The sequence below is a fragment of the Cinclus cinclus genome, chromosome 26 (assembly GCF_963662255.1).
Source record: "Cinclus cinclus chromosome 26, bCinCin1.1, whole genome shotgun sequence".
Taxonomy (NCBI): Eukaryota; Metazoa; Chordata; class Aves; order Passeriformes; family Cinclidae; genus Cinclus; species Cinclus cinclus.
Genome location: NC_085071.1, coordinates 4914575 through 4942142, shown reverse-complemented (window position 1 = coordinate 4942142; position 27568 = coordinate 4914575). Strand labels below are relative to the sequence as shown.

Here is a 27568-nt window from a genome sequence, read left to right as displayed (position 1 = left end):
TTTCTGGTAGGATGCCCACCATCAGCTCAGGCTGCAATCAAAACAGTTATTGCAGCTGGCAATCCAGCAGCCTTTAAAGCATAAATGCTGGAGAAGTGTCTCAGAACACCTAATGAAAATGCACTGGATTGTATCATTTAACCCAGCATTAAATTACACCACCCCATAGCCCGGTGAGTTTTTTCCTGCCTGTCATTTAAAGGCACCTATTAGGGAAAATTTCCCATCAAATGAGCCACTCTCCTTGCTGTGTGCAGGGTAGATGACACCAGCCTGGCACCCCTGCACCATCCTGGGATAATGCTCCTTTTAAGGCAGGTGTGAGGGAGGGGATCCTGCCCCTCTGCCCAGCCCTGGGAGGCACATCTGGGCTGCTGTGTCCAGCTCTGGATCCTCAGCACAGCAGGGACAGGAGCTCTTGGAGCTGAGACAGGACCTGGAGCATCTCCTGGAAAAGCTGAGGGAGCTGGGGCTGCTCATCCTGGAGAGGAGCCCCAGCTGAGAGGGACCTCAGAGCTGCATGTCCCTGGGTGTCCCTCTGACCTTTGGGTGTCCCTTGGGTGTCCCTGTGTGCAGGGAGGGTCAGAGCAGTCCCAGGCTCTGCTCCAGGGGCCCAGCAATGGCACCAGAGCCACGGGCAGGGACTGAGCCCAGGGAATTCCACCTGCACAGAACTTTACTGTGGGCACTGGAACAGGGGCAGAGAGGCTGTGGAGCCTCTTCCCTGGGATATTCCAGAGCCACATGGACACTCTGCTGTGCCCCCTGCTCTGGGATGGCCCTGCTGGAGCAGGGAGGTGGCACCAGGTGAGTCTCTGTCAACACAGAATATTGTGAGTTGGAATGGATCTACAGCTCCTCAGGGTCCCTTCTAACATTCCCAATCCTGTGATTCTGTCACTGTGTGCTGAGAAAACAACAGCTCAGAGGGAAAGCTGTCCTTTGGAGAAGTCTGGAAGGAGTGGTCCTCCCTCCCTGCTCCCAGCAACAGGGCAAAGCCAGCCTGGAGTCGTTTGGAAGGTGAATTCATGAAGGATTCAACTCATCCCTCACCAGCTGGGGCCAACAGAAGAACTCAGTGGCTTCCAAGTGACTTTGAATCCAGTTTTGTGTGCCTTGTCCAGCTGGTCCAGGTGCACAGGGAGAGGAGGGAACACCAGGGAAAGGGGCTGGGTGTTCCAGCTGAAAAATGGCCACGAGAAAAGTGATATTTATCAACATTTCCAACTTCCTCAGGGTCATGAAGGATGTGGGAGTGCTGCAGCCCAGCTGCTGCAGGGGGAACACCTTCAGGAATGCAGATGGATGCATGTTTGGAATTTAAACTCTCAGGGGAAGCTGGGAACAGCCACGAGCTGGGTCACTCACAGATGTCCTCCCCAAGGATGCCCCATGGAATGGACACCACAAACAGAAGAACAAATGCAGGAGAGGGAATTTCCCCACAGGGATCCATCCCATCTCAGATCTCAGCACAGGAGGCAGAATTATTTTCTGTAGAGACGCAGCTGATGGTGGGAAAAGTATCTATGGGAAAAGAAAACATCTCTTCATTGCTAGGAACGCCTTCATTTTAGCAATCTTCTCTCATCCTGAAGGAGTTTAAGATCTCCAAATCCTGGGCCAGATCCCAAGGGAATCTTTAGGACTCTGCAGAGCTGGCAGAGCCCTGCAGGACACTGGGGCTGGCAGGGCTGTGTTTGTACCCTCATTGTGTGCCAGGTTTCTGGGTGCCCAGTGCCACCCCTGTGCTGTGCAGCCCCTCCATCCTCCTCCTCCTCCTCCTCCCAGCCCTGCTGATCCCCTCTGGCTGTACCCCAGGTGCTGCTGCCTCAGCCTCTCTCACACATCTCATCCCTTCTCCTTCCTGCAGGACTTTCTCTGTTTCCAGTGGCTGTGGATAAAAGCCACACCTGAGGAGCCAGCTCTCTCTCTCCTGGCATTTCCTCAGGCTTGGCTGGGGCAGGAATTTCTCCCCTCAGTGGCTTTGTTTGATTTCCCCAGCATTTATTAGAGAAAAACGCAATTACAGGGAGATGTCAGCTTTTTTTCCAGAGCACATGAACACGAACGCTCTCATTAATCATCAATAAAACAAGCAGAGCATGATCTGAGAGCACTCCCAGCTCCCAAATGCTGCAGACACTTAAAAGGCAGCTCTGTCCGCCAGGCACAGCTCGCTGGTGTCACTGAGACAGTTGTCCTTTCATTTGGAGCCCTGCAAGGCTGAAATGATGCTCTGGACCAAAAAAAAAAAAAAAAAAAAAAAAAAAATCAACTCTCAACCAGCTTTAAAGGCTCCTGCAGTGACACAAGAACAGTTCCCAGCTGGATTTACCCAACCTGGTGGAAGGATTTGTGCTCCAACCCAACTGCTTCTGTTTGGGAGTCAGGAGCAGAGCGAACACCTGCACAGGAGTGCTCCAAGCATTCCTTGGATCTCCTCACATTTCACCAGCCAACCCCACATGGCCCATTTGATCCCATCCCAGCTGCTGGAGAATTGATTCCAGAATAATCCAAACCGTTGGTTCTGACATTCAGCACTTTAAAAAAAAAAAAAAAAACAACAACAGATTTTTCTGTTCCTCAACCTCTCACAGTGCCATAAACACCGACAATTTTGCCAGGGATTTTATCTAGCACAGCTCTCAGTCTCAGGAATGAGCTGCACTTCCCTCCCTTGCCCAAGCCAAGCACAATCCATCAAGGCTCAGGAGCCCTTTGCTTACCTCTGACACTGACAAAGCTTCATTAACCAACACGGGCTCGAGGGACAGTGACAGAGCTCATAAATCCCAGCCTGGATGGATTTCTCCACTTGTTTAAAGCGGGGTTTGGGTCAATTCCCACTAGAAAAGTGTTATTTATAGAGCCCAGAGCCAGCACAGCCAGCTCAGATATATGAGGCCTTCATGGCACAGACTGGGGACAGGTACTGAACATCAAATTTCAATAAATTTGATTTTCCATGCAATGCAATGGAGTGGGAAGACCATGGAGTTGGATGAGATTTATTATTTTTCTCACGTCCCTTCCACGCTCGTTTTTCCAAGACTTCCTGGGATTGCAGTGGGGTTTTGTCCCCTCTGCCCTGCCCAGGTGAGACCCCACCTGCAGAGCTGCCTCCAGCCCTGGGGTCCCAGCACAGGAAGGAGCTGGGATTGGGGAAGGTGTCCCTTCCCTTCCCTTCCCTTCCCTTCCCTTCCCTTCCCTTCCCTTCCCTTCCCTTCCCTTCCCTTCCCTTCCCTTCCCTTCCCTTCCCTTCCCTTCCCTTCCCTTCCCTTCCCTTCCCTTCCCTTCCCTTCCCTTCCCTTCCCTTCCCTTCCCTTCCCTTCCCTTCCCTTCCCTTCCCTTCCCTTCCCTGAACTTCCCCCCTAAACCCTTCCACAATTCCATGAAATCCAACTCTTCCTCTATTCTCAGCCACGTTACAACAAACCAAGAGGAAGAAAAAGATTCACAGGAAAAGTTCATCAAATCTCAGTCACCCCCTGGCAAATCCGAGCTGACATTCTGAGTAAACAAAGACAAGTTTGGATACAACCCAAGCACGGCTCAGCAGCTTCAATGCAGAACTTGGCAGATTTGGGTTATTTCTGCCCTTCTTCAAAAATAAAAAAACAAAAAAAAAAACAAAAAAAAAAAACAAAAAAAAAAAAAATAAAAGAAGGAAAAAAGTCACCAGGGGTGTGAAACTGAGTAAATGGGAAAAATAAATTTGTGGAACCCCCTGGAAATCACACAAAGTTTGTTTATTGCTAAACACAGCGTTGAGTGGGGAACAAGGAGCAAGTGCTGCCACAGTGGAGGTGTTGGGAACACCCAGGGCTGCCAGCAGCCCTGCAGGGCAGGACCCCAGCGTCCCAAGCCTGGAGAACACCCACAAACATCTACACAGCCTGGAGGGCACCAGAGGCAGCACGGAGAGGTTCCCAGGCCAGCAGCTCCCGGTGATTCTGGGATTATGGCATTTTCCAGCTGGGAAAGCTGATAAGGGATTTGCCCAGGGAGCAGAGCAGCTCCTGGGCTCTGGGCAGGACTGATCCCTGCTCCTGGGAGGGATTCCCAGCACATCCCAGGGCTCTGCCTTTCCCTCTGCTGCACAGCCCAGCCCATCCTGGCACCAAACCCCGCAGAGGGCAGTGCCACCATCCTGCTCACTGATTAAAAGGGGCATGATTTTTGAAGGTTTGGTTCTCTATTAAGTCAAGAGACTTTTGGGACGGGTCCTCACAAGCACCAGGAACCACCTCCTCATCACAGAGCAAGTGGGCAACAACCAAGAGCAAACAACCAAAAACTCCCCGTGCTGCCCTCACCCTCCTCACCCAGCCCTGCTCCCTCCCAGAGCAGCCTAAAAGGGAGAAGCACCAAGCCAGGGCCATGGGTTGGTTCATTTTCCCTCCTCCCACTGCTAAAACATCCTCATCTCTCTCCCTCTGACCCCAAAGAACTCTCCAGTGGGGCTGGAATTGTCATTCCTGCTCAGGAATGAAGGCAGCTGAGTCTGAAACGAGTCACTGGCTGTGACTGTGCCACTTCAAGCAGATGAAAAAGATGCTAAAAAGATGCTAAACTTGACTCAGAACTGCAGAGACCATTCCTGAGCAGAGCAGCAGTTGTGTTTATCTGTGCTGAGGAGGAGGGAGCCCCGAGAGGCACCTGAGGCTGGATTTACCTGCAGGGGTTGTTGCAGTGCTCACAGTCAGCCCTCACCACCTCCCCGTGTCTGCGAGGGCTGGGCTCACCTGAACAGCTCCCCTGCAGGAAAACCCAGCCTTGAGCAGGGGGATGCCAGGGGAACACCCCTCCTGGGCTCTGGGCAGGACCTGGCACCCATCCCTGGGCTGTCCCCAGAGCAGCTGAACCCCAGCAGGACAGGCTGATGGGCAAAGTTCTGGGCATTCTGCTCTCAGGGGTCACAGCAGATCCCACAAGCTCCTCAGCCAGGCCAGGGGACACCCCAGCCATGTCCTCCAGAGCCCCAGGCCAGAGGAACAGCAATTCAAACGATTCCATCAGTGTGGGAGATGGACACCACGATCCTCCCCAGAATTTTCCATGCACTGCTTAAACTTATCCCCAAAAACCCCTGCCTCGCTCACCAACAGCAGATCCATCAAAAGATCCATCAAAAGCTCTTCCAGGGCAGATCCTTAATTAAAATCCAGTAGATGCTGCCCAATTACAGAAAATCTTTCTACAATTAATCCACTTCTTAATCCACTAATCTTTAATTTAAAGCAAGACTCACAAAATCCCAGGACCTTAAATCTCATCCCATTCCCCCCCTGCCATGGGCAGGGACACCTTCCACTACCCCACGTTGCTCCAAGCTGTCCTTGGACACTTCCAGGGATCAGCCTTTGCTGGGAGATTGTCCCTAAAAACGTGGTTAATCAGCAGTTTGAGGGGAAAAAAAAAAAAAAATTTTGGGGAAGAAAATATTATTTGAGTAACTCTCATCTCCCACCTGGGGAGAGCAGAGGTGAGAGCAGGTCCTTTGACCCCCAAACCAGGACAGAGCTGCTCCATCCCCATCTCTGAAGAGGCTGCCAAAATATCCGAGCCAAGCCTCCTCCTGAGCCTACAACATTGCACACGGTGCCAGGGAAAAAGCTCCCACTCTGATTGAATCAGCTGCTTTTATCACTCCTCCTGATGCACCCTCTGCTAATAAATATGGAAAAACTGAATCGAAATTGCAGAGCCCTGCTGCAGTTGCATTAACTCCATTACCTCTCCCAGACTTTCAGCTCCAGTTTCATCAATTATCCTGAGTTTAAACACTCAGCACTTCCTCAGAACAAAACAGGAACACTGCTGAAGGGTCCTGGAGCTGCTGGAGCAGCTCAAACACGGCTCTTCCCAGAGAGAAAAAACAAATAAAGTGGATTTTATCCTACAAAGCAGAGAACATAAATTTAAGTGGGGTTTTGTTGTGTTTCTTTTCCCATGGAGTTAATGGGAAGTGACAAAAGACTCTGCTGAGGGGGAGAGGGAGGCAAGGCTCAGATGTTTACTAAAGGTGACAAAGGATTTAGCTGGCCCTCTGCTTTATTTATCCTTCTCCTTAGCAAAAAGAATTCTAGTCACCTTGGAGACATGAGGCAGTGACAAAGGAATATGTCACTGGACCAGAGGTGACTCAACACAAACTCCTAACACAAGCCCTGTGCATTCCCAGCTGACAAATGCTGTTTTTCAAGGAATTTCTTTGCCAGGATGTCGTTTCACCCCAATTTTTAATTCTCTGCAAGCCACAGGAACACTGGGGGAACTCTCTCCTCCCCAGTTCCCCTTGTCCCTTCCTCCCTTTTTGCTGTTTTTTAAGATCAAAAGCTTTGTGCTCTTGGCTGGTAATTAAGTACAAGTCACCCAGGCTGCTTTTTCAAAGAGTAATTAAAAGGTTATCAAGAGAAACATGCAAGGTGCAGGTAATTCCTGGTGCAGCTGTAATTAGGTCAGCTCAGAGATAACTCCACTCTTATCACAGGGATCACATCCTTTCTGAGCTCAAACAAAACACTTAAACTTTCAGTCAATTAAATATGGCCCGAGATGTGGTTTTTGAATTGCTCACACAGCAGATTGATGGAAATCCTTCTCCTCACCCTGTCAGGGAAGAAGGATGGGGATGTGGAGCAGCTTGAGGAGATGTGAGCTGTGAGCTGCAAGGGGAGCAGGGCCCCGTGCCTGCAGCAGGACTGCTCTGCTCTGCACAGAGCCCCGCTGCAGCCAGCACTGCAAACACCCCCAGACCCTGCAGCTGGGGGAGACAAAACAGAAAAACCTTATCAATATGATTGCCTGGCAAAAGATTTGGAGAATATGGAACCTATAACGAGAGATTGAAATGAAAGCCATCTTTGAGATATCAAAGCTCAGTTACTGAACAAGTGGAAACAACAGCGTGGGCAGCTGAGAGTGATCCCCTCTGGAGTGAACAATTCCCTGCGCCTGCACACAGCTCCAGGGTCAGAGCAGACCCTGCCAGCCTGGCAGAAGGGTCCACAGAGGAGTTTGTAGGGTTTGAGATGGAACACAGAGTGGCAGTGTAATGATTCCTACAGGCTGTGTGTAAATGCTGTAGGATTTGTATCTGGTATTAGATTGGTCAGTGAAAATCAGAATATTCGGCACAGAAGAAGATTTATTGTATTGTAACGGGAACTTTGCTCTCTTGCCCTTCCTTTTACTCTTGCCCTTACTTTCTTAGCTCTTTACTCTCTCTCAGCCTTCTTCTTCCTCTCTTGCTCTCCTGCTCTCTGGTGCCTGCTCCGAGCTGTGCCTGGCAGCTCCCAGCAGGTCCCTTTCACCCACACCCTTTACAATAAACCACAAATTCCAACACCTGGCTCTGGAGACCTCTCCTCTCCATGCGTCCCGTCCATCCTACCCACCATCACTCCTACACCTGCACACTCTGCAGGCACGGGAATTTCTGCAAAATCCTCCTGAGAAGGGGCAAATCCTCCTCCTCCTGCCCGCTGTGCCAATGAACACCTCCGAGCCACGCCTGTGCAAACGCAGCCCAGGCTCTGGGACTTGTTCTTCTCTGCATGCACAGCCTCAAACAAATGTTTTCTCAAGCAAATAAACTCAGCATCGCTGAAATATTTTGTTTGAACAGGGAAGAGACCGGAGAACAACACAATTCCCTGCCCACAACAGGCAGGAAGGGAAGCCCAAGGGTTGGAAAGAGCCTGAGAAACCCCAGCACTGCTCAGCACACAAAGTGAGGAGTCTCTGCTGGTAGAAACATCCCATGCTCTGTCCCCTGGGTTTCCCAACGTAGTTTTGATTCTCTTGAAAGGAAAAAAAAAAAAAAATCTGATTTTCTAAGCTGACCACTTCCATTTGGAGTGTAAATTCACCAAGTCTCACTGGGAAAACAGAATTAGGGAGCTACAACGACCGACTCACAGGGAGACTGTAAATGTGTTTTCCCTGGATCTGAGTACAAGCCCAAAGCTTCAAATCAGGGAATTTGCAAGTGATTTAAGATTCTCACATTAAAAGGGTCCTGCAAATTATCAGCAGATGAAAAAGCTGGGGGAAGCCACGTGGTTCTGTCGTTCCCCACTCTGGGGATGTCATGGAACAAGAGTCTGACACAAAAAGGAGCAGAGTGTCTCCCAAATCCCACAGCAATCTCAGAGCCATAAATAACCCCAAGAATTCAAACTGTAGTGAGGTCTGAGCTGAGTTTCTGAGCCCAGCACAGTGGGAAGGCAATCAGGAAGGGAACCTGACTGGAGCGACCTCGGAACAACGACACAATCACAAGGCACAATGGGAACTGGGAAAAGACTGTTCTGGAATAACTGCAGGGCTCCACACGTCTCCCTGATCCCACAGCAGTCGGGAACTCCAAGGAAGAGCATTTGGGAGAGTCTGGTCTGGTCTAATGAGCTCCAGAAAAGGGGAAATCCTGAACAGCAACCAACTCCTGATGTCCTTCATCAAGGAAGAGAAAACTCTGCAGCCACCACCTCTCTCAAGTTTCACAGAAAATTCCTCCAAAGTGGTTCCTGCTGGAAGCCAGGAGATGGGAAAATTCTAGTGGACAAGGAGGAATTTTTCCAATTGAAAAAAAGGGAAGTTTAGGTTATATACATGGACAAAATCCTTCCCTGTGAGGGCTGGCAGGTCCTGGCACAGGGTGCCCAGAGAAGCTGTGGCTGCCCTGTCCCTGAAGTGTCCAAGGCCAGGCTGGAGCAGCCTGGGATAGTGGAAGGTGTCCCTGCCCATGGCAGAGGATGGAATGAGTTGGAATTTAAGTTCCCTTCCAACCCAACCCATTCCAGGATTCTAAAAACCCGATTATTCGAGAGAAGCTGAAATAGCAAAGACTTGGAAACGAGCTCTGATTTTAGCAAACAAAGCAAAGTCATGGCACTGAGAGATGACAAGAGCCCTGCATGTCTAAATTAAGGCACTGAAACCCATTTAATATTCACGTCCTCATCACAAACACGCAACGCAAATTCCCTAATATCCAGTAAAGCTGTTTATTAGCAAATGCCTCATTGGATTAGGGCTGCTCTTATTCTATTAGGGAACCTTCACACCACATTAAATTGCAAGACAAGAGGGTGTTTGCCAGCACACGATGAACACAACCATTAACCCCTTCCCAGGAAATCCTGGAAGTGGTCTGGGTTGGGAGAAACCTGAAATGCATCAGGGAGGCTCAAAAATACAAGTTTGAGAGGGGAAGAAGCAAAGCAATGCAGTTGTTCCTTCCTTTCCCCTTGCTCACAGCTCATTTGGGGTGAGCTCTGATGAGTGACACGTGGCCATCCATCTTCAGGGCTGCGCTTCGGTGATGAATTGAGAACATTTGGAAAGCAGGCAGGAAAAAAAAAGCAAAAGTGATGGCCATGAGACAGAGAAAAAAGGGAGAAAGAGGGAGGAAAAAAAAGGTAACCCAGTGTTAGGCAACAGTTAGGGTTTACTAAGGTGAGACTGATGGACCAAAAATAATACCTGGCATCTCCTGAGTGGAAGGGACCCACAAGGAGCAGGGGACACCCCAACATCCCACCCTGTGCGTCCAAGCATTGCCCAAACACTAAAATTGGTGAACAAAGAGGTGGGACACGAAACAGCCCGAAGGAGCCAGCTCCAGGTTCAGAAGTGACGAATCCAGAAACGTCCAAGGGAACAATGCCAACGTCCACCATGCAGGAATTCATCTTTTACTTTGCTCAGCCCTCCTTAAGTGCTTTCAGAAAATCCCCCTCTTTATTTCCCCCTTTTATTTCACTTTCCTGCCCTAAATACACTCCATTTCCCAAGCTCCACATCAGGAACACTCCCACATGGCTTTTGCTGCTGGCTCCATCCCCCAGCTCACATTCACCTGCCCAAAAGCTGCACCTGAGCTTCACCAGGGATGCAGGGCAGGACCTTTTCTGCCTCCTCACCTTCCCCCAGTGCATGGCCACACATCCCCAGGGCAAAGCCCCAGCTCAGATCTGCGAGGTCCCTTTCTGCTACTTTTATTTACAACCGGAATATTCCTGCGAGTATCTCAGAGAGCATTAACTTCTCACCACACAAAGTTTCCTGAGCTGGATTTTACCCCCAGTTTTCCACCTTTCCATTATCCCCAAAGCAAAGCACTGAACCTCCTGATTAAACGCCAAGGTCCCATAATTAAAGTGATTCTCAAGCACAGTTGCCAAATGAGGAGGCAATTTATTTGCATAACTGAAATAATCTACATAAAGAGCTGATTTCCACCAGGGTGCAGCTCAGATGTTCCACTCGGGTTAGACGAGACACTGAGGTCAATGGATTTGTCCTGAAATCGAGTGGTTTGAAGGAAAATCCATCTCCAGGGCTCCAGAATTCCTGCCAGGGATTCAGAGCCTGGATGCTGCCACTGTTCCTTGAGATTTTGAATGCACCCCTGCCAGGCTGGAGCTGCCACCAGCACCTCCAGTCGTGTCCCCAGTCCCTCAGCTGACTTCATCTGGGCTGAGATCACAACTGCTCCACAGCTGACACCTCACAGAGCATCTGCTGCCACAGCATCACATCAAAATCAGCCTCCCACAAAAGTTCTTTTAACACTGAAAGCCTCGTTTGAGAAGCCATGGGGAGTTTTCCTACTGAACTGGATTACTGAGCACTTCTCTTAGCCCTGGAGATCCAACAGATGTGAGGGAATGCAGCCCTGTCCAGCTGCTGGATGGGCTGTGAGTTAAGGAATAGCCCAGATTTTGGGGGAAAACCCTCAAAGCCTTTGGCAGAGCTATCTCTGAACCCCACAGCCCATCCTCCCACTCCCAGAGTCTCATTTGGACTGAGGGAAGCTCTCTGCACATTAACTCTGTTTCCCTCCTGCTCCATTTCCTAATTAACTCCTCTGGATGTCTAGGATAAGTCTTGATAAATCATTACTGTCAGGCGTTCAGAGAAACATTTCAAGCCTTATCAGAGATAAGAAATCAAAACAACTGTAAGAATTGCTCATGGAGAAACACTCCCAGTTTATTGCAGCATAAACATCCAAGGCCAGATTTAATCCCAGTGGCAGGAAGGGGAACATGTTTATAAACATCACTGTAATGAACACTGTACCTCGTTCTCAGATTCCCCTGCTGAGGCAGCCCATCGTAGATGGATAATACATCAAAATCTTCCTCTAATGCAAAGGACTGGAAAACAAGCTGTATCCTGTTCTGCTCCTCAGCAGTGATTGTCCACGTGCAGTTTGCATAATTGGGGTATCCATAGGGAAAGCCTGGGCTCTGTATTGTCCCGTTTGGGCCCTGCAATGTGTGACTGCAGTTCTGGGCTGGCGAGAGAAAAGACAAAAGCACAAAGTCAGAGGGTGTCAGGTGAACATTGAACGTCCTCACCATCCCAACACAGCACACGGGGCTCTTCCCACCAGCTTTCTTTGTCCCGGGAAACAGAGAAAAGTCAAATCTGAGGATGAAGCTTTGGCCTCCTCCCTGCAGGGATGTGGAGCCCAAACTCCCCAGACACATCCTGAGCACAGCTGGATTCACAGCTGCAGCCTGGCCATGGGGACAGCTCCTTCTCCAGCCCACCACAAAACCCAGCGTTCTGCCATCACACTCCAGGCATTTGGGATTTGGGATTTCACCCGTGCCGGGTGCCAGGCCCTGCTGGGTCCCAGAACAGCACAGGGACAATGCCAGAGCTGATTGTCTCCTTCTCCCTCAATTCCACCTGGACACGAGGCAGAAGAAGGGCTGAGAGTGCAGGCAGTGCCACGTCTGTCCCCTCACCCTGAGAAAGCAGAAGGGACTGACATGGAGTGAGGGGCTGAGCCACCACGAGCAGCCTGGCTGGCCAAGGCTGCCTGAAACCTGCAGGAGCCAAGGTCAGGAATAAACCTGTCCTGCCTCCAAAAAGAGCAGGACACCGTGCAGTGCTTGACCAAACAAATGATCCTGTAAGGTGCCTTCCAAGCCTGACCATTTAATGATTCTGGGAATGGCTTTCACTGGAACAAAAGGTGGCACCACCAGGACTCCCAGCGCTGTTGGAGCTGATGGGGGGACACAGGGAAGGAGTCACTGCCTTGGGGGGCTGCTGGTTCCTCTCAGCCAGTTCTGAAGGGCTCGAGCTCCTCATTCTGCCTCAACACACAGAACATCTTCAATCGGGATCTCTAGGAGCTGCTGCAAAGCTGCATGTTCTGAGAACAAACCCCCCTCCTGTAACACCAGCGAAACATCCAAAGCCTCCCTCAAACCCATTTCCCCTGCCCAAGGCAGTACCTGGGAACTGCTTCCCAAAGGTAAAGACCCACGATGTTCACTGACAGGATTTACGAGATTTTCTTCTCTCTGGGGACACAGGTACATGAATGTTTTGGGAACAGCCTAAATGCCAAATTCCCTTCAGTGTTTTCCTCTCCCTTCACTGCTGCAGTACCTGGATGTCTTTGGAGGCACAAAGAATTCCCTTCAACCCTCCCTGCTTTAGTGGAAGAATTCCTCCACACAAAGCCAAATTCCAGACAGCTGGAAGGGTCAATCTCATGGCCCAAAAGCTGAGTTTCATCTTCATCCTCGGAGCTGCTGACTCCTGCCTCTGCTCCAGCTTTTCCCACCCATGCTGGATTGTTTACCCTGCTGATGGGGACAACACAGGCTTTCAAGTCGAAATGTATTAGAGTAGAAATTACTTCTTTGATTTCTCCTTGGGTTTTTTTTTTGTTTGTTTTTCTTTTTTTTTTGTTTTTTTTTTTTGTTTTTTTTTCCAAAGGCAGCAAAGGCATTTGCACTTCTAAGTGCCAAGCAGCTACAGGTACAGAACGGCAGAGTGGTGCTCATTAAAGCCAATTATAATTAGATTGACCTACTTTGGGTGCAAAAAAACGCTCCGTGGAACTTCTCCCCGCAAGACGGAGTTCGCAGTTTGATGAATCTAAAATGGTCCATCCTATTTACTACCCAGGGAATCTTTCTGTAGCACGTTCATTGGATCAATGAGAGGCAGGACAGCCCCACAATCCACCAGGGATTCAAGTGAGGGAGGCACAGGATTCCTTGACTGGAGTATTTTGCATTTCTGTAGCACCTGGCTGCTGCCTCTCTCAGGGCTTTTTGTCACTATGTAAGAGAGTAATCCACCTCCCTCCTCCACTTGGGCTCCATTTATTTCGGGGAGTTCACTGGAAAAGCCATTTACTCAGTGCCAGAAAGCTACACAGGAACTGGGAATATTCCAGTGATCACACAGGGGTAAAATGAAGCCCAGTTTGGTTTAACAACCCAAGATCCACGAGCTGTGCTCTCCAATTCAATCGAATCCTCCTTTCTCCAACCACATCACCGCTCAGTAGGCAGTGGGGATATTGAACTGTCCCTCCTGCTCATTTTTATTTTAATCATAAATTCATCAGAACAATTTAAGGCAAATGGGAAATTAAAGAGGCTGTATCTCTCCATTTCCTGACGGTGTAAAAGCTAGCAAGGCTGCACGAGGCTCAGGAAATAAATTCAAGGTCAGAGACACCACGTTCCAAACGCTTCCAAGGTCACATGGAACCTCCAAAATCCACAAACTCAGCCCATCCTTCCACCACCAGTGCCTGTGCCACAAATGGACATAAATCTATCTGAAAGAACCAATAAATAATAGAAAAATAAGGCAGAGTTTTATGATGTATCCAATCAATCTGCTGAAATATTTGCATGTTCACGACGTTGACCCAGAGGTGCTCTGGGCACAGATAAAAGAAAATTGCTTATTGCAAACAAAGAACAGCTTTGCAAAAGCTGCCAAACTGGGCAGTAATATATTCTGTAATAGCTGTAATAGCAGGGAACTTCATTTACATTGGACATTGCTGGAAAAAGTCATCAAGCACGGAAAGAAATCCGGGAAGCTGAGGGAATTTATGTGTTCTATCGTTTGCTTCCAGGTCTGAGTTAGTTCAGCTCATCCTTGACTGACAAAACCTTATCTGAAATTCAAAATTTCTCCTGTGAAGATTGCAGAAACAATTCCCTTTATCCCTTTGGCCCAGGAGCACAAATAAGTAAGTAGGAAGATATGAAAGGGCAGCACCAGTGCCTGTGCTGGGAAGTTCCACGTGGATTTGGGGTTGACAGAGGACAATTCTCCCAAAATTTCTGGCACGTTCTCCCCAGCCCAAAGTCTTCAACCTTCAACTCCTCCCCGAGAGATGAGAATGCTGCATCATCCCCCCTCCAGCTATGCTTTAAACCTCAGGTGTGTCCTGTGGCTATTCCAGCTCCTCATCCCTTATCCATGGGTTCACATTCCAGGCTGTGACCCCTTCCCTCCGGGTTCATCACGGGATGGGTTTGTGGGATTTTGTTCAATTTGTGACAGAGGGAAAGCAGAGCTGAGCCAGGCTGGGCTCTGCCAGCACCTCCAGCTCCTCTCAGCTCTGGAGAGTGGTTTATTGGGAGTGGATCCCTGAAATGAAACCCTCAGAGCTGTTTTACTGCAGGAATTCCCAGACAAGGACAACGGCATCCCCACACCTGGCACTGCTCAGAGCCTTCCTCCAAAGGGATCCCAACCCACGGGCAAGGAAAAACCACAACCCAAGGAATCACAGGATCATCTAGGCTGGAAAAGACCTCCAAAATCACTGAATCCTCTAAGGAAACCCACGGCACTTTGGGAAAACATCTTTATCTGGGACACCACCAACGGCAATTCGCTGATGGTCACTCAGTTTTTCATTTTGTCCAAACACGTTGGTTTAACCAACTGAACCAAGTCTCCGCTTCCAAGAGTTCTTTTGTGCAACAGGCTCTCTTTGAACAATCCCCAGACTAATTGGCTTCACCCTGGGCTCCTCACGAGGGAAATGATGGAATATTTACTCTGCAGTGCTCTCCCAGAAGAACTGCAGCCCTGAACCACGGGCTGCCCAGGGTGATTTGTAACACACAGTTTAATCCACACGGTATAAAACTTAACGTGACCAGACACTGCAGTGAAAAATAAATATCAGCTGAGCAGAGGAGAGTTCCAAACCCTCCAGGCTTCGCTGTGGGGCTGCCATGAAGAGAAAGGAGGGGTGGCAGGAGCAGGAACAACATCCTTGTGCTCCAAACCAGAGTTCTTCTGACAGGACAAGCTCTGGGAGCAGAGACAGAGGCTCGTGGGAGGTTTGGTTCCACTGTAAATCCAAAATCATCTCGACACACGAGGCAGGACCATTCTGGTACCAGTCACTGCAGATTTAGAGAGGCCCTAAAGCAGCAGGGCTGGCTGGGCTCTGGGGCAGCACCAGTTCACCCCAGCCCCTGCAGTGGGGCAGCATCTACTGCTTCCCAATGTCCCCAGTGTCCCAGAGGTGACAGTCACTGCACAGTGACCAAACCCAGCAGGTTATGTGCATGAAAAACAGGAGATTCAACCGTTCAAGAATACCCACAGCAAAAGGATTTTGTTATTCCCTTCAAATAAGCAACACTTCAGGCCAGGAATGAGCTGCCCTGGGCTGCTGCTCCCTTCCAGCCCCTGCCTGAATGAGGAATTCCAGCAGCTCCAGACTGAGATAAATTCGAACATCCAAAATGTGTCACCACAAACCTCCCCCAAGTTGTCAGGAGGTAAACAACAATAACAAACAACGGCGTTGTCTGACGTGACAAGTGCAAAGGAAATGAGTAGGAAAAAATCATCTTCCACCTACTTGCAATTCCTTAAACTTAAATTCCAGGCCAGATCCAGGGTGGTGTAAACCAAGGAAAAATTGTAGCTGTTGGTTTACACCATGTTATTATCCAAGGAAGCAATGCTTGAGAGGGAGGGAGACTGAATTTATCTCTGAAGTGCTTCCTGAAATACAAGTTGCTGCACTTTGTTCCTCAGCAGAAACAAAATCTAATTTAGCAAACGCTGATGCATGGTCACTGCACAATTCAGTGGGAACAAATATCAAATCATGCACAGTGCCTTGCTCTCAGCAGCATCATTTATGGAGGATCCATGGCTGCCTCCTCCCTAATGCAGCAGTTTGGGGTTTTGCCATTTGCTGTAGTTACTGTTACTCACGCTGAAACGCTGTTATTCCGTCTTGTTCTACAGCCCATTCCAATAAATGCAAGCACGTAGAAAAAAAAAAAAAAAAAACCAACAAAAATCCAAACCTTTAAATCCACCTGCAAACACTGAAACACCAGGGGCAAACCCTGCTTGTCCAGCAGCACCTCCAAGGTTTGCTCACCTCCCAGAGCTCTCCAACCCACACACACCAATTCCTTCCCACTGGGGAAAGAGGAAAAAAACGCTCCTTTGCCCATTGTTTAGTGCTGTGAATCATTTATCAGGCACTAAAATGCCTCCTTACATGGTGGTTTAGCAAGTCATTCCAGCTGATCACAAACAGGGAGTAGTTTACTCCCAGCCCGGCTCTGACTCTCTGGCTCACCCAATTTCAGTGAGCAAACAGGGGAAGCACCTCCACACTTGATCAATCCAGCCTTGCTGACCTCAGGATTCACCTTCTCCGAGCTGGAGCTTAACCTCCAGTCTCCTATCAAAGCCTGCTGGGTAATAAATAATGCAGAGTCATTCCATTAACTGTAACTTAATCAAAAGCCCGTGGATCCAAGAGCATCATCAAGGAGATGATTTTCATCTCAGATAGCCCGAGCCCGCTTCCCTCTGAGCGCGGGGAGTGATGAGCTGGCTGATGCAAGGGCAGAAAAAGTGAATTTGAGCTGAATTCAGCTTGTGCTAGCACTGCCAAGCCCAGAACTATCCAAAGCCCCAGCTCAGCTCAAGGGAGGATGTCCAGATTTGCACAAATTCCCAAACACCACGGTGCTCTGGGCACACACAGCCCTTGTCTCCCAGTCCAGGAGTCCCTCACTGCCCCCCTGCCACCACTTTGTCCCTTTTAGTGCTGTTACTGCAGAGCTCTCACACTCCAGCACAGCTCCAGCCCAGCAATTCCATTTTCAGACCTTCCCAGGCAGGAACAAAAGATGCAAAAGTCATCCCCATGTGCGCTCTCCCTTCCTTTCCCAATCAAAAACGTTGTCCTGGATAATTACGGACATTTCCTACACACGTCTGTGATTCCACAAAAGCTCCAACTGAGCTGAAAACCACAAACAGCTGCAGAGGAAAAGGGAGTTTGGAAATTCCAAGTGTCACTGCCCATCACCACACTGCTCTGTCATGCCATGACATTCCCCATGTGTCTTCCAAACGACACTTTTGTATTTCACATTAGGAAAAACCTGGACACAAGCATCCCAGCTCTGCCTATCTTCCATGTGAGATCCATCCTGTTATTCCTTCAGACCATGGCATTTTCTCCTCCCTACGTGGCCTCAGAGAAAGGTTCATTCTGTCCAGACAGGGGATTTTCAACCTGCAGCTCATAAAGCCTCTGGGAATCTGTGAAAGGCAGGAAAGGGAAACAGAACAGACACGAGGCTTCTCCAGTTCTCCAGAAATGCCAGGAGCACCTACAGAAAAAGAAAAGCACCCAACACTGGGAATGCTGGAACCGACAGACCCAAAAATGTTGGAAAGCACAATTATGGAATAAATGAGCCCAATCTGTTCAATGCTTCCCTCCTCAGTGATGCTTCTGACCCCCTGGTGGGGCTCTGGACTCTGCCCAGCTGTTCCACATCTGTCCTGAAGTGTCAAAGCAAATACTGGACACTGAGCCCAACCCCGGCTGGACACTGGGGTGGAAGTTCACTCTGCCTCACCCCAATGTTGGGATGGCAGCTGTCACCTCCCCTGGCACATTCCCTCCTCTCCTCCAAGCAAACCCTCTTTGAAGAAAGCTTTATCATCCTTCGGGTTCGCATTCCACGCCCGAGCCTGTGCAGAGCCCAGAGCTCACAGCAGCTCTGACAAAGTGGTGAAAAACCCCAGGAAACGTCCGGCTCCAGGTAACATCAGAAACCATTCCAGGGCAGAACACGACATCCCAGGAACACGACACAGCACAATGTCCTGTCTCACCAGCACACGGCAGCACCCCGACACGTGGAGAGGCCTGAGATTCCAGCTGCTGGGAAGGACTGGGAAGGAAATATTGCCATGGGTTATGCTGGGAATTGCTGGAGGAGCTGCTGGCCCTAAAAGCAGCTGCCAGATTTCCCCCTGGGGCTCCTCTTGTCCCCAGAGTGCCGCCCCAATCCCCCCACAGATGCACTGGGATCAGGGAGAGAGTGGAAGGGTAAAAACCAGAAAACTCGTGGGTTGAAATAAACAGTTTAACAGTGAAAGCAAAAGCTGTGCACACAAGGAAGTCAAGCCCAGGAATTCATTCCCTGCTTCCCATGGGCAGGGAGGGGTTCAGTGCCTCCAAACAGGGCCCCTTCACATGGGCCAGAGACTTGGGAAGAGAAACGCCACCGTTCCAAATGTCCCCTCCTTTGTCCATTCATTTCACGTCACACGGTCTGGGATATCCCATCGCTCACTTGGGGTCGCCTGGCCCTGGCACAGCTCTTCCCAGCCTCCCACACACTCCCAAACCCCTCCCCAGCATGGCCGTGTGAGGGGCAGGAAAGGCCTTGGCTCTGGGCAAGCTCAGCACTAACAAAACACATCTGGATCATCGACCCCGTGTTGGGCACAAAACCAAAGCACAGCCCCAGAGCAGACCCTGGGAGGAAAATTATCTCTACCCCAGCCCAAAGCAGCACGTCCCAGCCTTTATTCCATGCCCAACTCCTACACTAACCAGTACAGATTCATTCCCACCGCTCCCCTTCCCAACTTCTGTTATAACAACAAATATCCTTCCCATCATCTATGGAGCATCCCTGCAAAACATCCATTAAAGATCCACAGAAAGTCTGTTGGATTCATTTAATCCGTGATTTTGGATCTGTTCTGGTGGAATCAACTCCACCCCATCTGAAGGCAGCTCAGGGAGGAAGAGTGTGGCACAATGACCTCAGTGTGCCATCCTGCCCTGGGATGACCTGGAGGGGTTCAGCCTTTCCAGCCCTCAGCACAGTTGTTTTTTGTTTTTTTGTTTGTTTGTTTGTTTGTTTTAAATGAAGATTGTTATCAAAGGCATCCTGGTGTCACCTGGCTCCCAGCAGGTGCTCTCTGTGCCGTTCCCAATCACTCCAGCAGATTTATGGAGCACTTTGCCATCTGCAGAGCACCCAATCCAACGGGAATCAGAGCAGGTGAAACAATGGACAAGTGTTTGGGAGGGGAGACCCACACGTGGTGAGGGAAAGGGAGATGCATTCCCTCCTGTTTTCCTGCTGGAAGAGGAGGCAGGAGGGCTTCAGGGCTAATAATGGGAAATACTACAACAAATTCCTTGGGAGTTGTTGAATGGAGCCCTGAGCATGGCAAGGACTCTTTGATCTGTCCAGAATAAATATCCAGAGATGTTCAGGATTGCACAGAGCCCAACACGCACCCCTGAGCTTTTTGCATGCACAGTAAACAGAATTCCTCCGTGCTGCTCCTGCTGGACCCCATCTAACCACACTGTGTCCGTCCTGGGACAGAAGTGACTTTCTTTTGTGTCTTTTGCAGGAGAATAAGGGACATTCGTTCTGATCTTCACAGGGCTCCAAGGCACCTTGGCTGAAGGAGTTCAGACATTCATTTGCCCAAGCAAATAAAAAACCTGAATGCCTCAGGAAGTGACCCGTGCTTTAAACACTTTAAAAATCAAATTAAGCAGCTCCAGTTGATAAGACTTTAAACACAATCCCTGGTGTCTGCCCTCTCCACTTCTCAGCAAATCCATTTCTTGGTACAGGTGTTCCACATTTCAAGTCTGGCCCCTGCAGCACTGCAGCAGCTTCAGATTCAGCTGAAATCACAGAGCTGTGTCACAGGAGCTGTCCACATCCACTGAATCCACAGAATTCACATCCACTGAATCCACTGAATCCACATCCACTGAATCCACAGAATTCACATCCACTGAATCCACTGAATCCACATCCACTGAATCCACAGAATTCACATCCACTGAATCAGCTGAATCCACATCCACTGAATCCACAGAATTCACATCCACTGAATCCACTGAATCCACATCCACTGAATCCACAGAATTCACATCCACTGAATCAGCTGAATCCACTGAATCCACTGAATCCACAGAATTCACATCCACTGAATCCATATCCATGGAATTCACATCCACAGAATTCACATCCATTGAATCCACATCCACTGAATCCACATCCACTGAATCCACATCCATGGAATTCACATCCACAGAATTCACATCCACAGAATCCACCCCACCCTGAGCACAGGCTGGGCTGGAAAACTCCTGGCAAAGCTTCCAGAGCTCCACACACCCTGGAGGGGTTTCACTCCCAGCTCCCCTGGTTTGTGCAGGGCAGTGACACAGAGCTGCTGGGATGTCCAAGGAAGCCTGAAGGTCAGGGAATGAAGCATCAGGCTTTGGAAACCTTGGGGAAGCAGCAGCAGGATGGTTCATCCCAAATTCCAGAGGCAGCCAGGGCTGCAGCATCGCCTCCGGTGCCCTGATGTTGCCAGGCTCAGTTGCTAAGCACAGGGAGCAGCTCCTGACAGGGCTGGGGAGAGGAAAGGAGAGGGAGAAACACCCCTGGGTCTATAAATCCACAGAAGTTTCTCTGTGTGCTGAGCCAGAGGTGACAGAGTTTGGTGGTGCCGCACACAAACCAGCGACCACCGAGGGCATAAAGTCTCTGACTGTTTCCTCCCCTTCCTTTCCAACATTCCTGCCTCTGGATTTCAGCAGCTCCAGCTCTTTGGGACTTTCTGCTGAAGCCCTGTGAAGGGGAGCGGGGGAAGAGAGGAAACACAAGGAAAGAACTGCTGTACCCAGCCCAGAGCAACCACTCCTCTCCACCAGCCTTAAACACCCGCTTTGAGCCTGAACTGGAGCCTAAGCTCAGCCCAGGGCAGCTCAGCAGCACACACGAGCCTGACAGGAGAGTTTCAAGCCAAGCCAGAGGCTGCAGGCATGTCCAGGACACAGGAGCAGAGCAGCTCATCCACGTGCTTGGAACCAAGGATTTGATCAAAACGCCAAAACCAAACACCCCCAGCATGTGCAGGAAGCTTCTTAAATAGCAACAGTGGAAGTTCAGGATAAAGCCAAAGTTTGGGGCCGTTTCTTTCCAAACCAACATTTTTCTTGTTGTTGTTTAACACTTCTCCCCATTCTGTTTTATGTGTCCTGGATGTATTTATAGAGGATAATTCTTGTATTTATAGAGGATAATTCTTGTATTTATAGAGGATAATTTGATCGCCTTCCTGTTTTCCAGGCCAAGTAAGAGCTGTGCTTTCACTCCCTCTAGGATACACCTCTGGTCATCCTTGGAATTCTCATCCTGCTTGGAATTCTTCTGTGCCAAGGACATCAAACCACCTCAGTCATTCCTACAAAGGTTCCTCAACAGCTCATGAAAACTTCTACCACCTCTTCCTCTTCCTCATCTCTGCTGGAGTTGTCTACACACACACACACACACTGAAGCTTTCATGATTCATAATCCAGAAAACCCCGGGATTTTTTTTCAGATTGCTCTTGGATTTCACAAGAGCTGTTTCAAACTCTTGCAGCTCTCGCGTTCCAAACAAACCTAAACCAACTGGGTTGGGTTTTCCCAACGCTTCCCACACTTGGAGCAGTCACTCACGAACCACATAAAGCAATTTACCTGCGGAGCATCCGGAGCTGCGCCGTCCCTGCTGGAACCAGGGATCCTGGGCACAGCAGCCATCACTTGGAATCATTTGCTCAGCTCCAGGAAGTACCAGAGTTATATCCCAGTATTCAGCCTCTTCTCCAGGGATGTAATCTCCTTCCTTCTAAACCTGCCCTTTCAGAATTGTCTCTTAATCAATTTGGGCTGTTCCCTCAGCGCTTCCACTCCTCTCTACAGCCATTGTCAGCAGAATAATGAACCCAGGCACTTATGGAACTATTTCCATCTCCAGAGCACTCCACAGGCATTAACCAATTAATGCAGATTCTGGCGTGAGGAACAGCCCCACTGGGAATTCCCAGCACTTCCCCTGTGTCCTCTCAGCTCCTCCCTGGATTCAGTCACACAATGATGGTTTGGCTGGGAAGGGACCTCCAAGCTCCTCTCCTCTGCACTTTTCCTGCCAAATCTAGAGTTACCCTCAGAAGAAAATCTGGTTTAAGATGTGGTTAAGGCACTGAGATGGAAGCTGGGAGGCTTTGACTGAGCCTGGAATCACGGGGAGGTGTCAGAGACCGGGTGACCCCTTTGTGACAAACGCCACAAAACCAAACCCAAGTTCTCAAATCCTTTTCAAAGGAACTTCAGAGCCCCAGGTTTACAAATATTTTATAACCCGAGAACTGTAGGGAGATGCTCTGGAGCCTTCTTAACCCCACCTGAGCTCTGCAGCCACATTTCCCTTATAAACCTCTCTGGGTAAATAATCTCCACTGATTTCAGCATCTAAACATCCTTGAGAATCTTGCCCTGGGAGTCCAAGCCTCAACGAAAACAATCAACCTGATTCAAAACCTTCTGAAAATTTTATTCTGATTTTCCCTCTAAGATGAACACAGCAAAGATTTCATTTTTTTCTCACCTCCACTGCAGATATCTGTAAAAATGACACAGATCATCTCAACCCCCAACTGAAATTAAACTCAGAAAACAGAAGGTAATTTGATGAAAAACTTTTTACCCAGCGTCTGCAAATGGACTCCCACTCATGTGCAGCACTTTTACTCAGTCTCATTTACAAGGTGCTAATTATTATCGCCGAAACAAATTTTTCAATTCGTATTTCAGTAAAATAATATTTGCATTTAAATGGTTTATCCAGGGGGCTCAAAGGCATTTTCATCTTGGGCGTCAGGATTATCTCAAAACAGAAAATAAAAACTGAAGAAGGTGAAAGAAGGTTCAAGGTGAAATCCATCCCAAGTCACAGTGGAGCCAAAATTAAAGAATTCCTCATGAAAATCTTTCATTATTGGTCTCCCCTTGTCACCACGGAACTCTTAAAACAGCTCCAATTCCCTCACCTCTGGAGCTGTAAAGGTTTGGATCTTGGGCTCCAAATCCCATCTCCCTAGGAACTGACAAGCCCTTAGCCCTTGGAATTCTCACAATACCAAAATTTCCATCCTTTCCCTGATGGAGAACTGATGGTTTAAAGAGAGCTCCTTCACCAGTAACCCTGCACTGAACTCTCAGGGAGTTCCAAGGGGTTTCTTTCTCTTCCCCCTCCCCACCACGTTTTGGATTATAACTTAGATTTTACACAGCCATTCATTAACCAGGTTGTATTTTCAGGCATTTTTAACTCTCTCAAAGCCCAGAAGTTACTTTTGGGTCCCCACTGATCCTTTTTAGCCCCCAGGGCTCAGAACACGGACCCAGAGAAGCTCTGAGCAGCCAAACCACTTCATCCACTGCCATTCCCAGATCTCCAGATCTGAAATAAATTAAAAAGATCACTCAGAACAAGCAGAGACTCCACTTATTAAAAGCTCTTCACTCTTGCACCACCACTCTCATCTCCCCACGCTCTGCAGAGTGCAATGTTCTGTGGGTTTACAAGTGCTCTGAGATCTTCCAACAAGCCCTTGTGCCAGGCCATTGTATTACAACAGCTCACACTTGTGCGACTGGATTTGAATTACAAAAAGAGCCCAACAGAAAGCAATTTCTCCTGGGAATTTTTGTTAGGATATAAATCCGATTTTTACTTGATTCCGTTAACAGCACTTTCATATTCACTTCCTTTAAGTATTGCAGCACTTGATATTTATTACCTAATGCCTCCTTGTCACCTTGAGCAATCAATGAAAGTCACCTGGAGTTGACAGTACAGAGGAAAGTTAATAAATAAAAGTTAATAATTCACTTCACCCAATGAGCCAAAAAAAACCAAGCCCATCACATGCCCCAGAGAATAATAGCTACAAAAGGCTCCTACCAGATTATCTGGAGAAAAGAGAGAAACATTTCAACTGCACTGAAATTTTCAGTCCATTTAGACGTGAGTTTCACGTTTACAATGGCAAAATCTCAATTACTATTTCAGGGAATCATGGAATGGTTTGGAAGGGAATTAAAGGGTTTGGAAGGAATTAAAGATCAGCTGTGGGCACTGAAAGCTGCGAGCTCTGCTCAACAAGAAATGCCCAAACAGAATTTGGTAATTGATGGATGCTCTGATAGCCCAAAAACAGATTTTTTTTTTTTTTGTTCTGTTTTGACCTAATTTAGGAAAACTCTTGTGCCAGGAACTGCTTTTCCATGACTTGTACAATTTCTGCATCCTGTGACCTCTCCACCTCTGTATAAACACCACGGAAACCCAGCACTCCCTTCTATTAACATTACATTTGTGTTTTATTTTTCTCTCGCCTCCTCCATCCATTTAAAACCTCATTTTCACCCACAGACATATTCCACTTCATCTTAGTTTTCAATCCCCACAGCAGATCAATACCCTTCCTCTTCAATCTACATAGCTCTCAATCAAGGAGCTAACAGGGGGTGAATTGAATCGACTTGTACCTTCAAATTGGGGATTTTTTGCTAAAAGTCTCATTTGTTAACTGCATTTCATGGAAGAAAAGGCAAAAAACTCCCAGTAAGAGCCCTCAGTGTTGGACTCCTGGGCAAAAAAAGGTCGTCACTCAGTTCTCTAATTTAAGATTGGGAAGTGCTCCCAGGAGGAACAAGTGACAGAGCCTCGCCAAAGTGGTATTTTAAATCCAGCAAAATGAACTTGTTCTTTTTAAATAAAATTTGTTAATTCAGAAGGAAGAAGTGCAGGTGTTTACCAAGAGGTGACAACAGCAGGGACCTTGCAGGGCTGGTTTTCCTCCCTTCAATCCTGCCCAGGGTCAGAGCCAGCCCTGCCTGTGCCACTGGAGAGGGGCCCTGGGTCAGTGAGACACCAGGGCAGAGCTAAAATCAGAATCCTGGAATGGTTTGGGATAAAGACACCTTAAATCTCATCCAATCCCACACCCCCCACTACCCCAGCCTGCCCTCGGACACTTCCAGGGACCCAGGAGCAGCCACAGCTTCTCTGGGGATTCCATCCCAGGCTGTGGAAAAAAAAAAAAAAAACAACGGAATTTACTCTTTTGGTAAAAATTTATTTGGTTTCATAAAAAAGACAACAGGAGACAGAAATAAAGGGTCAATATGGCCGGGTGCTTGGCAATCAGCCAAGAGCACACTTGCTATTTTGGAGACACCCCTTAAATACCTTTCCCATCACTCTGGCCTGCTACATGCTCACAGGCATTGATGCATTTTCAAACTTTTCTATAAACCAGTTTACATTCTTTTAAGAACTGGTCAGCACGGCCACTCCTTGGGTCTGCCTTTTTAGAGCATCTGTGTTTCCTGGCTGTGGTTTGAATACATCTTTTTTATTAACTTTAATTTGAGCCTTGGCTCCTTCTTTCCACAGATAACACGATGAGTGTTGATAATTGGCATGGCAGCAGCAGGGTCCTCATTATTTGTTTACTGGAAGTTATTCCAACTAAGTAGACAATTTAAGCATACTATTAAGTATTAACACTATGCTTAAGTTTTGCTAATAGCAGAAAAATAAAAACTATAACCATACAGCAAAGCTATTTTAATAAATATTTTTATATTTATTTTAATTGAAGCTATTAATAAAAAACTATTTTAATAATATTTTAATATTACACATATAGCATTGCTCTTAATACTTGCAAAAAGCCAGTCATACAATATGTACTTATAACACAGCCCCTGCACCTTCCCAGGGAAGGATTTCTCCCTTTGTGATCAAAGAATTTCACTCAAAACTCACCCTGGGCTTTATGCCTGGGCTCTGCTGACAGCATGGGACAATTCTTAAAAACAGATTTTCATTAAAGACTGCACCAAAGTGGAGAAATTCCAATGCAGTTGTTCTAGCACTCTTTGAAGAGCTGCAGAATTTGCAGGACAGGACACCAGAGAGGGACAGGGCAGATTCTCCTTCTGGTCCTTCAGAGCTTGTGCCAAAAAACCCAACCCTGGGAAGAAAGGCCCAACACTGGGGATGCCTTTTGGGGCTGCCTAAAAACAGAGGCCAGACAAAATTAAGGGAATAAAAAGCAATTTATTTCTATTTATTGAAAGGCCTTCAGGTACATTTAGGGCAGACCAAGCCCCACCAGGGGCTACACCCAAAATGAACAATGGGTCGCATTTTCATATTTTAAAAAGTTTGGTCCATTTGCATATTGGGGGTTAATCTCCCAATTCCAGCTTCAGGTAACAAAGTCATTTACCCCAAGTTCGTTCCCCCCAGTTCACTTTTGTTTACATTTCCTGGGGATTGAGGCAGTGAGGTGTCCTTGATTCCCAGCCTGAAGAGGAATTGTTGTGTCTGCCCAAAACGGGAGAGCAGCAGCTCACACTGGATATGGAGTTTAGAGTTACACACCAAAGAGCTGCAGGATTACAAATAGATGAAAAATAGAAAAGCCAAAATCCTAAAGCATCACTGGGAAAAAAGTCCTCACACAATGAGGGACAAACTCCCCATCCTTCCAACTCTTCTTTATTCCAGCAGGAGGACTTTATTTCAGTATTAACAGCCCAAGTGGTGCTTAACTTTAATGAGAGTCCTTTGGGAATGCTGCTGACAGCTGCCCAGTGTCCAGGATCCTGCCTAACCTTTCCCTAATGGAGACAAAACAACAATAGAGGGATATAAACAATATGCTCTGGGATGCAAGGAGCATCTTTAAAAATGGCATCACCTTTGGAAAAGCACCAACTCCATTATCCTTCTGCAGGATGGGATATTTTCCTCCCCTTTCCAGGAGGAAATGCATTTTTCTGGGTGTTATTATTTGGTGGATAAAGAGGAAAGGAACATTGAATTGTGCCTTTGTCACAGGAGAAATGAGCTGCAATTTTCTGTACCTCTGACTTTACCAGCCCTTGCAAGGTGCAGAGCCTCCTCTGCCCACAGCAGTGAGAAGAAGGGAGAATCCTGCTGGGATTCATGGATTTAAACAAGAAGATGAAGGATTAAGGACAGGATGTGACCCTGTGTAAGTCACTACACCCCAACAAATCACTCTCCACCACAAAGCTCCTCAGCAAACTTTCTGTGCCTAAAATCCCACTCCTCCTGTTTCTTCAGGGAATCAGCTCCACCTCAGCCATCCAACTCCAAAAGCAATGATAGAAATGGCACCAAAAAAAAAAAATCGTATTTCAAACTCCGCTTTCACTAAATAACCTGAACAAAATATTGATAAACTGCTGATAAATAACAGGAACCGTAACAAGGAAACAAGTTCTCCATTTGATCTCTGCCATCCTGCAGGCATTTATCTTCATAATTAATTAGATAATACTATTAGTACAGCACTGGTTTTCCCCCTCCACAGACAAGAAGCTGGAGCTCACATAATTGAAGCAACTGCTTCAAAGGCAGAGTGTGGTGGCAGGTTAAATCCAGAAGGTCCAGACCATCCTCTCTGCCAATATCCTGCTTTTCTGAAGACCAGGATCCAATTCCCTGATGCTTCTGGCAAATTCTCAGTGCACACCTCCCACTTTCCCATCTCTAGTGAGCACAC

The 27568-nt window shown here is 48.0% G+C and overlaps 1 protein-coding gene across 1 annotated transcript in view; it reads right to left on the bottom strand.

Annotated features, from left to right (window-relative positions):
• Window positions 1-27568, bottom strand: part of CSMD2 (CUB and Sushi multiple domains 2) — a 272370-nt gene that overhangs the window by 235732 nt on the left and 9070 nt on the right. Inside the window, exon 2 of the mRNA XM_062508842.1 lies at window positions 11098-11314. Coding sequence (XP_062364826.1) covers window positions 11098-11314 — 217 coding nt within the window. The remainder of the gene's footprint in view (window positions 1-11097; window positions 11315-27568) is intronic.